Genomic DNA, 14,793 nt, shown 5'->3' with positions numbered 1-14,793 from the left:
AGATTATCTGAAAAGTTGGAATGAGCAGTTCCACGAATAATTGCTGTTCCACAAATAATTTCTTCTCACCAGTGTGATTCAGAATTACTGAAACAGCCTGAATGGGTCCACTTGCTAAGTTATATAGCTGGCTGTGACTGGCTGATGTTCTGTGGTTTTAGCGCTGATGCAGAGAATATCAACAGCCATAATGAAGCTGAGCTCCGGCGCCAGTTTGAGGAGAGACAGCAGGAGACGGAGCATGTTTACGAGCTCCTGGAGAATAAGATCCAGCTTCTGCAAGAGGTGAGTATCCCCAGCTACGGGTCCCCTTTTACCTCTTTCCTGACTGCTCTGCCTCCTGGGCTTCACCTTTTCCCTCTCTACTTTCCTTCCTAAGGTCCTTAAGTGTCCCTGTGTTTCAGGGCTCCTAACCTAGGTGGGGGCTCTGCAGCTGCTTGGTTTTCATTCTTTTTTGTGCCTCCTTGCAGGAGTCCAGGCTAGCAAAAAATGAAGCCGCACGGATGGCGGCTCTGGTGGAAGCAGAGAAAGAGTGTAACCTGGAGCTCTCAGAGAAACTGAAGGGAGTCACCAAGGAGAGGGAAGATGTACCAGGAGACCGGGTCAAATCTGACCAGTACACTGAGGCCCTGGCCCAGAGGGACAAGTAGGTACCTTTGGTACTGTATTTGCTACTTGTCTTTTGCCTGTTTTCAAGCCTGTGAGAGTATATGGCAGCTACACTGTTGCCTTTTAAGGACTTACGGTGGGCCTTCACCATTTCCAAGACTTTATGGCTCCCCTAAGTAAAGAATCTCTTTTTAGGGTTGAGTCTTTAATGGTATCCATTAACAGAACTGACTTGCTGGCAATCAGGAGATTTAAGTAGGTGTAAGTAGAACAATGGTCAAATGATAGTGAACAAGAGACATTATCACTTATTCACATGGATTGAGCACCTGCTGTATGCCAGACAAAGGACTAAGCACTCAGGTTACAGAGAGGAAAGACCCATTTCCCGTCATCAAGACACATGTTATACATTATTAATAAGTTCTCTGGTAGGAGTAACATGGGATACTCTGGGGTGTATAGGATTGTCATCTACTCAAGAGCAGGGTGCCACTGGAATACAAGCAACTCCTACAGCTCAATTCCAGAAAAATAAATGACCCAATCAAAAAATGGGCCAAAGAACTAAATAGACATTTCTCCAAAGAAGACATACAGATGGCTAACAAACACATGAAAAGATGCTCAACATCACTCATTATCAGAGAAATGCAAATCAAAACCACTATGAGGTACCACTTCACACCAGTCAGAATGGCTGCGATCCAAAAGTCTATAAGCAATAAATGCTGGAGAGGGTGTGGAGAAAAGGGAACCCTCTTATACTGTTGGTGGGAATGCAAACTAGTTCAGCCACTATGGAGAACAGTGTGGAGATTCCTTAAAAAACTGGAAATAGAACCGCCTTATGACCCAGCAATCCTACTGCTGGACATACACACTGAGGAAACCAGAAGGGAAAGAGACACGTGTACCCCAATGTTCATTGCAGCACTGTTTATAATAGCCAGGACCTGGAAGCAACCTAGATGTCCCTCAGCAGATGAATGGATAAGAAAGCTGTGGTACATATACACAATGGAGTATTACTCAGCCATTAAAAAGAATGCATTTGAATCAGTTCTAATGAGGTGGATGAAACTGGAGCCTATTTTACAGAGTGAAGTAAGCCAGAAAGAAAAACACCAATACAGTATACTAACACATATATATGGAATTTAGAAAGATGGTAACAATAACCCTGTATACGAGACAGTAAAAGAGACACTGATGTATAGAACAGTCTTTTGGACTCTGTGGGAGAGGGAGAGGGTGGGATGATTTGGGAGAACGGCATTGAAACATGTATAATATCATATATGAAACGAGTCGCCAGTCCAGGTTCGATGCACGATACTGGATGCTTGGGCCTGGTGCACTGGGATGACCCAGAGGGATGGTATGGGAAGGGAGGAGGGAGGAGGGTTCAGGATGGGAAACATGTGTATACCTGTGGCGGATTAATGTTGATATATGTCAAAACCAATACAATATTGTAAAGTTAAAAAATAAAATTAAGTTAAATTAAAAAAATAATAAAACAGATGGAACCCTAGAACATTTCCAGGATACATTAAAAAAAGAAAAAGAAAGAAAAAGTTTCCTGGAGGAGGTGAAATCTGAGGTGGATTTTGAAAAGTGAATAGGAGTTGAAAGAAACAATGTAGGAAGTGGTTAGGGAGGGGAAATGTCCTGTGCAGGAGGAAACACCATTGAGGGGAGACACAGGGACAGGCATATTTCAGGACATATAATTAGTTCTACAGGACCAATTATAGAGAGAGAGACCAGTGAGAGGTAAGCTGTATTTGGAAAAGGGCATCTGACTGTGCTGACTTTGTATTTAAAAGGAACTTTAATTTTCTCATAAATGTAAGTGGGCAATTGTTGAGGGCAGGGCTGTGTCTTGGTTATTGGAGCAACTTCTTAAATGTTCCCTTCTGGTCCTGCCCTTCTCCGTTTCATCCCAATCTAACCATTCAGAGCAGGTTTGAAATGAAATTGACAAATATTTAGCCCCTTCAATGCATGATGCTACGGTGGCATAAAAAGCCATAAGTGGTTTTTAACTGGATAGGTGAAAAATACAGTGTACACACAGTGACCAATGACCAATGTGATCTTTTTGAGACACAAATCTGATCATATTATTGCAGAGCCGTTTGGAAAGTTCTCAACATCTTTAGGAAGTAAGATCTGTTCTTAGTGTGGCCATCAAAGCCTGTTATGTTCTGACCCCTGATTTCCCCCAGACTCATCCCCTTACCATGACTCCTTCACATTTCACTGATTCCAGACTAGCAATGATGACTAAGGTTTGCTGGGCTCTTACTGTATAAATGAGCTGAGTCCTTTATATTCTTGTTTAATTCTCCCATAAAGTTTAATTCTCTCATAAAGTTAACAATCCCATGAGATAGGGATTATTATACTTTATAAAGGAAGAAATTGGCATTTAGAGAGTTATGTAACGTGGCTTCAGGCTTTGCTGGAATCCAGACCCTGAAGGCACACCACCTCCAGAAGCATTCAGTGCTATGTCAGGTACCCAGAATTTCGTTCATGCTCTTCCTTTGTGGGGAAACATCTGTGTTTTCCCCTCTTTGTTCATTCTTCAAAACTCATGAAGGCATCAATGCTTACTTCTGTGAAGGCTTTTGTGACAGAATTAAGTATTTATATTCTTGTTTTGTATGCGTGCATGCTCAGTCACTAAGTCATGTCCTACTCTTTGTGACCCCATAGACAGTAGCCCTCCAGGCTGCTCTGTCCATGGAATTTTCCAGGAAAGAACACTGGAGTGGGTTGTTATTTCCTACTCCAGGGCATCTTCCTGACCCAGGGGTCAAACCCGCATCTCCTGTGCCCCCTGCATTGGCAAGTGCATTCTTTAGCGCTGCACCACCTGGGAAGCCCTTGTTTTGTAGGCACAGCCATTAGCGCACAGTCTTCTGCGCGTTGTCGTATTTTCTTTCAGATCTTCTCTGCTAGATTACCTGAGACGGTCTCATCTCTGTATTCCAGTGAACACTTGTCAAACCAAAAGAAAAAAAAAAAAAAAAGACAGACATACCTAACAAATTGAGGGAGTTCATGTCAGATGGCCTTGAATAGCTTTGTAAAGTAGGAAAGTAGATCATCTGTAGAGACTGAGGGTCAAAGGGAATAGTGAGGTCTGAGGCTTAAGAAAAGTAGAGATGTTCTAGCACAGATACCATGGGGAAGTTAATATGAAGTCCACATTCGTCATCATAACTATCATTGCAACTTGCATTCATATACATTTTTAAGTTTTAAAAGTTCTTTCTCATCCCCAAGTCTAAGCTGATGCTCATACCTTAAATTAATTTATCAATTTGTCTATGAGATTCCTACTTGACTTTCTGGTGCCCGTAACCTTTTGGCCATATCATTTTCCTGCCAAGGTGCTATCACTGTCTTAACATATGCTGTGTTGCATGCGTGCTCAGTTGTGACCCCTGGGACTGTAGCCCACCAGGCTCCTCTGTCCATGGGATTCTCCAGGCAAGAATACTGGAGTGGGTTGCCATTCCCTTTTCCAGGGGATCTTCCTGACCCAGGGATCACACCTGCATCTCCTGCATGTCCTGCATTGGCAGGCAGATTCTTTACCACTGAGCCACCTGGGAAGCCACACACACAGGAATAATAATCACAATCAGAAATTTTACATCTATTACCAGCATGTTTTCCAAGGACAGGTATCTCTAGTACTCAGACTTACACACAGAGAAACAGCAAGATACGCCTTGCACAAAACTGTTGATTTGAACCTGGGTTTATATACATCAGCACAGCATGCAGTCTTTGACAACTGAATTCTGGTCTGAATTTCCAGCCTCTTCTCTAGCCATTGTCTCTTCCCACCAGCCTTTCGCCTGCCAGTAACTCTTCCCCATATATTTTGTATCTTCATGCCTTCATTCCTTTATTTAAACTCCTTCCTCTGAGCCTATAAAACAATCCAGTCTTCAAAATCTCTTCTCCTGAGCTTTCCTCAGGCTCCTCCAGGTCAAATGAATGACTTCTTCTTTATCTTTCTGCCTGTAGCTGCATGACAATACTCACTGTACTATTTGGTTCATACCTCTGGTAGGGTAGCACTTATTGTAGTCTATCTGTTGATATATCTGTGACTCCCTATTCTCAAGACTCTTGGCACACACACCAAAAAAAGTTTAACTTTCTGTAGAGATTGTGTGTTTTCCAACTTTATATCACCAGTACATTGGGGATGCATTGAATTATATACATAATGTGTATATGTGTGCCCAGTCATGTCTGACTCTTTTTTGACCCCATCGACTGTAGCACACCAGGCTCCTCTTCAGGGATTCTTTAGGCAAGAATACTGGAGTGGGTTGCCATGCCCTCCTCCAGGGGATCTTCCTTACCCAGGGATCGAACCCACATCTCTTGTCTCCTGCATTGGCAGGTGGATTCTTTACCACCATGCTACCTGGAAAGCCTGTATACATAATGGTTACTTGATAATTGGTTTTTAACTGCAACAATAATAACAAATAAAAAGACCCACAACTTCTGAGAGTTTTATACTTATGGTCTATAGATCCATGGATTGGCTTCAGGAGGTCTATGAACCTTACTTACATTATGACAATATAAGCAAAAAACTCATTTATGTATATGTTGGGGGGCTGGGGCAGAGAATGCATGGCTTACTGAAGACAAGTATCAAAGAGTTCAATGATTTAAAAAGGTAAAAACTTACTGTACCAGACCATGCTATCTTTGGAGTGGGCTGAAAAATAAAGTTAGTAATGTATCATGACCGTAATTGTTGTTCTTACTTTTCCTTTGCTCCAGAAAAATTGAAGAACTGAGTCAAAGCCTGGCTGCACAGGAGAAACTTGTAGAACAGCTGTCTCAAGAGAAACAACAACTGCTACATCTGTTGGAGGAGCCAGCTGACATGGAAGTGCAGGTGAGGTTTGGGCTGTACGTCCTGAGGCACTTGCTTCATGCTTTTAGGAGCCCAGCTTTACATATAAATGTGTTAGTCTTCTATTGCTGTGTAAGCAATTACTGCACTCAGTGGTTCAAAACAACATGTATTTATTACTCCAGAGTTTCTGTGGGTCAAGAGTCCAGGCATGATTTAGCTGACTTTTCTGCTCAGGGTCTCACAAGTCTGAAATCAAGGTGTCAGCTGGGCTGCTTTCTCAGCCAGAGGCTCACTTAGGGAAGGATCCACTTCTAAGCTCCCTCAAGTTGTTGGAAGAATATTGTTGTGCGACTGTAGAAGTTATGGCAGCTAGCTTCTTCACAGCAGCAGCGGAGAGAGACAGTCTCTTACTTCTTGACACTCTTTTAAGGGGTTCACCTGATTAAGTCAAACCATCACTGTACTATCCCTTTTGGTTAACTTAAAGTCAACTGAGTAGGGATCTTAATTACATCTGCCACACCCCTTCACTTTTGCCATATAATATTGCATAACTATGTAGTGATATCTCTCACCTTTGCCATTTTCTGTTGGTTAGAAGCAAGTTACAGGTCTCCCCACATTCAAGGAGTGGGGATTATACAAAGGTGTGGATACCAGGAGGTGATGATCACAGGGGCCGTCTCAGGATTCTGCCTGCCACGCTGAGTGATGTATAGCGATAGAGAATGCAGCGTGGTTTTAATATTGAGCAAAGAACCCTCACCGCTGTGAAAGTAATTGCATTAATCTGTATGGTGATTCTTGGAGGTTACCTCAGAAGGAGCTCCTCTTCTTCATTCAACTTTTAATTTACTAAAAATATACTTTATGAAGGAACCCTAGGATCCATCTCTGCTCAAGCAACATAAATAATTACTAGGTATTCTTACAAAGCTTATCAATGATGAAGCAAAATGTGCAATTTAATTTATTGGTCACATATACAAAAGTTGGAATCAGGTTAAAAAGAGTAGGGCTAACAATGAGTATAAAGCAGTGTTTTCCACCTTTCCCATATCATGACAAAAAATAGCTAATAATAATAAACATAGAAAATGACATGATTTACAACATAATCAAGTTGCTTAAGTGACTTTTTCTCATTTTTCTCATTATCAACTGTTCTTTTTTATTACTCAAGTCATAAATAGCAATTACATAAAATAAAATCTGAAAATTCAAATAAGCAAAAAAATGTTTTCAATAGCTATGACCAGTATAAAAGAAATACAGTTTTTAAACTTGAGACCCTGCAATAAATTTATTCATTAATTATAGTTTTAAATAGTAGCAAATGATAATATTTATAAGGGGTGGCAGAAATGGATGGAGCCTCTCACTTGAAAGTGGCCAGCCTGGGTGTTTAGACCACAATGAGGGCAGAAGAAATCACTATCTTGACTGAAGTATCAACCCCTTGGACTCTAAATCCATTTTGGTTGGAAAGCTCTGGTTAACAAACTCAGAAAATGATGTGCATACATGTAATTTGATAGATATGAGTAAAAATTAAAGTTCATAGGCTTTTTGCAGCATATATATTGAAATATATGGAAGATCCCACAACATTTTAAAATTTGAAATAACTTGGTTGGAAATTAGAAGAATTGTATTTCTGTCCTGATTCTTTCTTTATTAACTATGGATAGTCACTTCTATGGATACATCACTTCTCAGCCTCCATATGTGTAAAATGGGAAAAATTAGCCCAAGTAATCTCCAAAGGATCCTTATAATTTTGACATTCTGAGTTCAGCATCACTGGGGAAAGTGTGTAGTCCCCAAGATAAGCACTTTCAAAGAAAAATACTCATGTAAATTCTGTAATAAAATTACTCTCATTGTTCTAGTTTTATATTTACAGACACATTGATGTGATATATTTATGTACACATATTTATTTTCATTAGTGTCTTTGGTAAGCACTGAAATGAGTATATGTAGTTCAATATTTGAATGCTAATAAGGGGAATTGAGTTGGTATCAGTTTTTAAAAACTGATGTGGTATGAGTTTTTAAAAACTCAGTATGCAACAGACTTGAACAGAAAATTTATAATTTCAAAGAGACTAAATTATTTACCAATCTGTCCTAAAGGAATGCTTAGACTAAGTTAAGTACAGCGTCTAGAGGATAATAACATTGGGTGAGCAGAGAAAAGAAATACATCAAGTCACAAAATTGTACTAACTTGATATGCTTCTTTAATGTCGCTGGGACCTATAAAAGTTTATTATTGTTATTGCCCAACATTTTGTACGCTTGATCACATTGTGCTGTGAATTCTGTCAATCAGTGTTTCCCAACCTTTTGCATAGAAAGCTCAGTTTCATAGGAGTTGATTGAGGGTCTCTGTTACTCTGAAGTAAGTGACTGAGGCTGGTCATGGTTAGAGGTGATTACCTGTGTCTACCTTCTGACCCACCCACCACCTGAGACCTGACGGCATGACATCTCAGCACAGGGGTGGGCCACTTTTTTAGGTGTTGTCCAGAATACCCAAGATGGAAAGCTCTGCCACAGAGGGCCTCTGATAGTAGGTCCTCTCAAATATGGAGGAGAGAAAGCCTCCCATAGTTCACTTTCTAGTTACTCCCTTGGGGTCTGTGCCTTATGAAGGAAAAAATAAACTGGCACCAAGTGTGGCTCAGTATGCATAGAATTATTTTATATTATCATTTCCTTCTCCAAGGGATCTTCCCGACCCAGAAGTTGAACCCGAGTCTCCTGCATTGGCAGGCGGGTGGGTTCTTTACCACTGAACCACCTGGGAAGCCCAATCATCATCTCTAAACAGCCCAAAGACGACTGGCCAGAGAGTCAGCTTTATAGTGAGCATTCAGATAATCCTCTGAAAACTTGTCTCAGTGTGTGTCCAGGTTCCAAAAGAAAACAATGTTTTGGTCACAGTGTTTCTGTCTTATATTCTATGGCCTAAACAGAAAGAAATTTGAAATTTGGGACTATATTTAGCTCGGGACTATTTAGTCATGCTCAAGTGGTTCAGATTGTCATAATGAAAGGATACAGTCAAGTCCTTTTTAGAGAAATAATCTTGGTCCTTCAAGAACCAATTCTAATATGAAGTCTCTTGAGTTTTAATTAGGGAAGCAGAGTGGTATGAAAGAATGAGCTCAGGTTTTGGCATTTGATTCCAATATAAACACTTTTTAGATGAATGGCCTTGAACAAGTTACATAGCCCTTCCAAGTACAGTTTCCTTCTCTGTAATGTTCATCTCTTTGTAAGGATTAGAAATAATATGTTTATAGTGCCTCAGTTCAGTTCAGTTCAGTCACTCAGTCCTGTCCGACTCTTTGTGACCCCATGAATTGCGGCACGCCACAGTGCTCAAAACATGGTAACTACTGTTCTCATTATGCATGTCAACAACCTGGAAGAGAGTAAGACTATTCTTAAAATGAGTAGCAGCTAAAAAAGACGTAGTCATTGAGTCAGATATTGCAGACTTGACTCACATTGTACCTATCTTTGTCTGACAAAAGACAAAGATAAAATTATTAAATATAGCATATTTGTGAGATTAATGGTCACAGTTATCCCTTTGGACCTGTTACCCCTGCACATAGAAAAACTGGTTCATAGACAGAGACCAAACTCAAAGTTACCAGTTTGTGTTATTGCTCCCCAGGAAGACCACAGCAGAGTGTAAATCCTTCAGGGTAAATTGGTTACAAAGAGAATCATAATCTCATTTTAGTCTCCTAGACACACACAAAAATATTGAAGCACTTTGAATAACATCTTGGGATCATGTAGTCATATTGTAATGATTCAGATTATTATAATATTAAGACCTAAAAGTAGTCACAGGATTTCTTAATACCTATTCCAAGAATAATTTAAAATATTTATCAGTGAATATTCAACAACTTTTCTATAGTAATAACATCAGCACATATGGTAGCATTTTCTGTGTGCCAGGTGCTACTCTAAATACCTCATATATTAACTCAATTTAAGTCTCAAAGCAACCCAGTAAATTAGATACTGAACTACATGAAACATAAAAAAAGATTAATTTATAATAAACCAGTGGTCATATTAATATGTAAATTTTAAGGCACAGATCTATTAAAGGATATAAAGAAATAAGCAGATGCTTGTATGTGGAGTCACAGCTTCAAATACAGTCTAAGGCAGGTATGTTATATTGGCAATTCAAAAACAGCAAGTGGCAATGTCAAGGTGAAAAGCTCTTGGTAAAATTTCCAATAAAGAACTAGCATAATCCTCCTTTAATTTACATATCAGTTTAATTCATAGAAGATTCAGAGTATATTAATGTTGGGTTCCTATATACAACAGAACTAAGTCCTAGATTCAGATGATTATATAAACAATTTGATTATTTCCATTAGTGCCCAGTGGAACATTTGAAAGTCATTCAGATTTGGGGACAAGGCGCTGTCCTGCCTACTGCCAGTTATGTTGTACCCCTAGCCCCACTCATCATTGAAATAAGAAATACCCTACAAATTTTCAACGCATTCTAGGATATGGCTTCTTGATAAGAACCACTGGTCTGGGTGTCCTGGCCTTCAAAGGGTTTAAAATCCAATAAGTGATTGGCATATAAACAAAGTATTAAAATGCAGCATAACAAATGGAGAGAAATATAAGAAATATACACATAGTGCTAAGAGGACCCAGAGAGGAAAGTGATTATCTCTATCTTTGGAAGTCAGAGAAAGTCTCACTTGGAAGTCAGCCTGGACCTGGGGACTTAAAGACTGAGTCCCTAGGCAGACAGTGAGAGAAGGGCATTCTAGGCACGGGAACAATATGTACAATGGTATGGAACACACTCAAGGAATTGGGACTCATTGGTGGAGAAGGCAAGGGCACCCCACTCCAGTACTTTTGCCTGGAAAATCCCAGGGATGGAGGAGCCTGGTGGGCTGCAGTCCATGGGGTCACTAGAGTCAGCACGACTGAGCGACTTCACTTTCACTTTTCACTTTCATGCATCGGAGAAGGAAATGGCAACCCACTCCAGTGTTTTTGCCTGGAGAATCCCAGGGATGGTGGAGCCTGGTGGGCTGCCGTCTATGGGGTCGCACAGAGTCGGACACGACTGAAGTGACTTAGCAGCAGCAGCAGGTGTTACCAAATATATGATAAGTGTTGAAGAATGATGGAATATATAGCCGGAAAGTCCCATAAATGTCAAGCTTCATGTTCTAGGCGCAGGGTTCCCAATCTCTGGGCTGCAGAATGGTACCTCCTACCAGATCAGTAGCAGAATTAGATTAGAAATAAAGTGTGCAATAAATGTAATGAGCTTGAATCATCCTGAAACCATTCCCCCACCCCTAGTCCATGGAAAAATTGTCTTCCACGAAATTATGCCCAGGTGTCAGAAAAGTTGGGGACTGCTGTTCTAGGTAATGAAGAACTAAAAATTAAAAAAAAAATAAGCAAAGGGAATAAAAGCCTTTGAAGTGGCATTATAGAAAGACAATCCTGGTGGTGGTTTAGATGCAGGATTGACTGAGCAGATCATTGATGTCATCTCCCAGGTGCCTCAGTGGTAAAGAATCTGCCTGCCAAGGCAGGAGTCAAAAGAGACGCTGGTTCAGTCCCTGGATTGGAAAGATTCCCTGGAGGAGGAAACAGCAATCCACTCCAGTATTTTTGCCTAGAGAATTCCATGGACAGAGGAGCCTGGCAGGCTACAGTCCATAGAGTCACACAAAGTTGGACATGCATGCACTTGGGATAGAAAATCATAGTTCAGTGCAGCTATTAACTGCTTCAACCTAGCCCATTCTGTGAATTAGATAAAAGTAAAGAATATTATAAAACAGTTATAGAGCATTTTGCCTATATAGTGATGTGTGACAACTCTTTATCTGTGACACCCCAAGCCCTGATGCTGGAAAGATCGAAGGCGGGAAGAGAAGGGGACAACAGAGGATGAGATGGTTGGGTGGCATCACCGACCCAATGGACATGAGTTTGGGTAAACTCCAGGAGTTGGTGATGGACAGGGAGGTCTGGCGTGCTGCAGTCCATGGGATAGCAAACAGTCAGACATGACTGAGCGACTGAACTGAACTGAAGCCCTTGATGCGGGTGTTATCCTTGTTTGCTAACAATAACAGCATCTTAGTTCTACTGTATTATACTCAAACTGTATCCTGTCACCACAGGAGCCACACCTCCACTATGTGAAAGGCACAAGTTAAATTTCTAAGCTCTGGGCCTGCTCCACAGAGACTGAAGAATTTTTTCATCTCCAGCAAAGCCATCCCCCAAACCCCTTACAGATGTTAGGGAACGAAGGAGCTTGAGTTCTGAGGAGTGATTCACTTCCTCCACCTCCTCCCTGCTGCTGCTGCTGTTGCTGCTAAGTCGCTTCAGTCGTGTCTGACTCTGTGCGACCCCATAGACAGCAGCCCACCAGGCTCCACCATCCCTGGGATTCTCCAGGCAAGAACACTGGAGTGGGTTGCCATTTCCTTCTTCAGTGCATGAAAGTGAAAAGTGAAAGTGAAGACGCTCAGTCATGTCTGACTCTTCGCAACCCCATGGACTGCAGCCCACCAGGCTCCTCCATCCGTGGGAGTTTCCAGGCAAGAGTACTGGAGTCAGGTGCCATCGCCTTCTCCACCACCTCCTCCCAGCCCCTCCCAATTGGGAACTCCACACCTAGCCCGCAGAAGAAAGACAGCTCACAACTCATACACTTCTAGGTTTGAGTTGTTCAAATGGAAGACACTCATCTTACCCCTCCTCCCGTAGATAAATATTATACTTCTCATGTAATCCCAGTACGAAAGTCTGGACTGAGAAATAATCTCTGAGCTTCAGAGAAAAAAAATCTCTGAAGCTTACTTCAGAGTCTTCCTCAAATAAGAAAGACAGTTTTGATAAAAATTATTTGATTTAATATATTTTACTATCCCTCTAGCTGTTTGCCTTTTTTATTCCACCAGAACGTTGTGCGTTATTGTTGCCTCTAAGTTGTGTCCAACTCTTTGCAACCCTACCGACTGTAGCCCCCCAGGCTCCTCTGTCCATGGGATTTTCCAGGCAAGAATACTGGAGTGGGTCTCCATTTTCTTCTCCTTTCCAACCCAGGGATTGAACCCATGTCTCCAGTTTGGTAGGTGGATTCTTTATTAGCATCCATTTTAGCTGGAGTGTACCTGGAGAATACTTATGAACTTCTTTTATAGAATTAACTTCATAGAACAACAACAACAACAATGCCACAACCTCGACATGCCATGGATTGGCAACACTCCACGTTTGCTTTCAGTACTCCATGTCCATTCAGATCAACAACATGTTATGACCACGGTGCTCAGGAGCTTCATGATGGAGCTGTCAGGCTACAGCAACTGGTCTACATCTTTCTTACTAGGGACTCAGAAAACCTAATAAAGTGCAGTTTACAAAGTGTTTTTCTCTTCCTTAGTGAAGGTATCCACAAAGTTGCAGGCGAAAGCCGTTAGTTGTTCTAGTTATTGATATTATTCTCTTCTTCAGAATCCAATGTGCCTGCTCAGTCGCATCCGACTCTTTGTGACCCTTTGGACTATAGCCTGCCAGACTCCTGTGTCCATGGGATTTTTCAGGCAAGGATACTAGAATGGGTTGCCATTTACTCGTCCAGGGGATCTTCCATGACCTAGCATTGAATCCATGTCTCCTGCATTGCAGGTGGATTCTTTACCTGCTGAGCCATCAGGGTAGCCCCTTTCTGTGGAATGGTAGAAGCTTTATTTAAAAGAACTTTTAAAATGAAACCAGACCTGAAGGGTATGAAGGCAGGAGGCGAGATAATATCCTTGCAAAGGAATATCTGGAGAAATTCTTGCTTTGTTTCTTTTTTTCTCCTCTGCATTTCCCCCCACCAGTATTATATAAACACCATTTTTAATGTATGATTACACTGTGGTTGGCCTAAAAAATGACACAGGACAACAGACGTAGGGGAGTCATCCATTAAGCCATCAGGACCTTCCTCCTCACACAAAGCAGCAGACACTCGAGCCATTACATTTATGCCTTGTTTGGAACCTAATGTAAATATCACTGCATGCAGTGAGGCAGATTTCCTAAAATAGCTAACATTCCAGTGTTACCATGGAGACATCTGGTGTAGAAGGTTAAGACAAGAATGCACTCTAAATGCTCAAGGCAGAGACTGAAAACCTTTCAGGGATTAGCAGCTCAGGCAGCTCCAGCCAACTTCATGTAAAGAGATTTTTTTTTTTTTTTAGAGCAGTTTTTCAGTATCCCCTTCTTAAGCTGATGAAATTGAAGCTAGAGACTCATTTATAAATCGTCATTCAATGTTGGTGTCTTCCAGACAAGCCTTCATCGGTAATGTGTCTCAGAAACAGGCTTTATCACCCAAGGCAATCATAGTTCTGTTAGAGCAGGAGAGGAGGTGGGAAAATGAGGGGTTTCTTTGCAGCTTTATTTACTGAGCACTTACAATGCACAAGGTAGTGTAAGGTGAAGGAAGAGAAGACAAAAACGTAAAGTTAGTCTCTGACCTCTAGGGATTACAATCTAATTGGAAGATAAGAAAATCTCTGATGGAAACAAAATACAAGGCAGAGGAGAAAGGAAAAAAATGAAAGAAAGGGGCTGGGTGGGCAGTGAAGATTCTGGTCTGTGAGAAATAAACAGGATTTTAATAAGAGATTAAAAAAATAATAGACATCAATGTATTTATTCATCCATTGGAGTACCTCAGAAGATAACACGATGAGTAAAGTGTGGTTCCTCTTCTTAAGGAGCTTACCTGCCTAAGGGGAGAAGGCAAAATGACACACATATTACTATGGGTATAAAAAGTGCTTTGGAAGTTCAGAGAAGAGAGAGATAGGAGGGGATTAAGAAAGGCAGCTTAAAGGAAATACTTGAGGCTGGATAGGGCTTTGACAAGTGGAGGTGGTAACAGTGGGAAAGTGTTACAAGTAGGTAAGAGAGACATAGGAAATCTCAGGGTAAGGAAGCAGTAGGTGGAATAGTGAGGATGTGCAGGGAGACAGTGAGTTTAGGCTGGAAAGATAGGATAATGCTGGAGTCAAAGGACCTTAGATGGCAAGTCAAGAAGTTTATAATTGTGGGTTAAGTCCTTAGGTCTCCAGGTTACTATGCAGGAAAATGATATATTGAGATGTTTTAGAAAGATTAATCTGGAAGGAGGAATGAGTAGAGGAGAAAGAAGGTGAGAGGACTAACTATTA

General features: G+C 41.1%; 1 protein-coding gene across 11 annotated transcripts in view; it reads left to right on the top strand.

The window, feature by feature from the left end:
- Positions 1–14,793, top strand: part of LOC102407486 (phosphodiesterase 4D interacting protein) — a 240,015-nt gene that overhangs the window by 128,369 nt on the left and 96,853 nt on the right. For all 11 annotated transcript variants that reach the window (XM_044944467.2, XM_025288006.3, XM_025288000.3 and 8 more), the window contains 3 exons: positions 162–285; positions 471–646; positions 5,440–5,557. In XM_044944467.2, the coding sequence (XP_044800402.2) occupies positions 162–285; positions 471–646; positions 5,440–5,557 (418 nt within the window). The remainder of the gene's footprint in view (positions 1–161; positions 286–470; positions 647–5,439; positions 5,558–14,793) is intronic.

Source organism: Bubalus bubalis, chromosome 6, assembly GCF_019923935.1.
Source record: "Bubalus bubalis isolate 160015118507 breed Murrah chromosome 6, NDDB_SH_1, whole genome shotgun sequence".
In the NCBI taxonomy this organism is placed as follows: Eukaryota; Metazoa; Chordata; class Mammalia; order Artiodactyla; family Bovidae; genus Bubalus; species Bubalus bubalis.
This window is presented reverse-complemented; position numbering and strand designations above follow the sequence as displayed.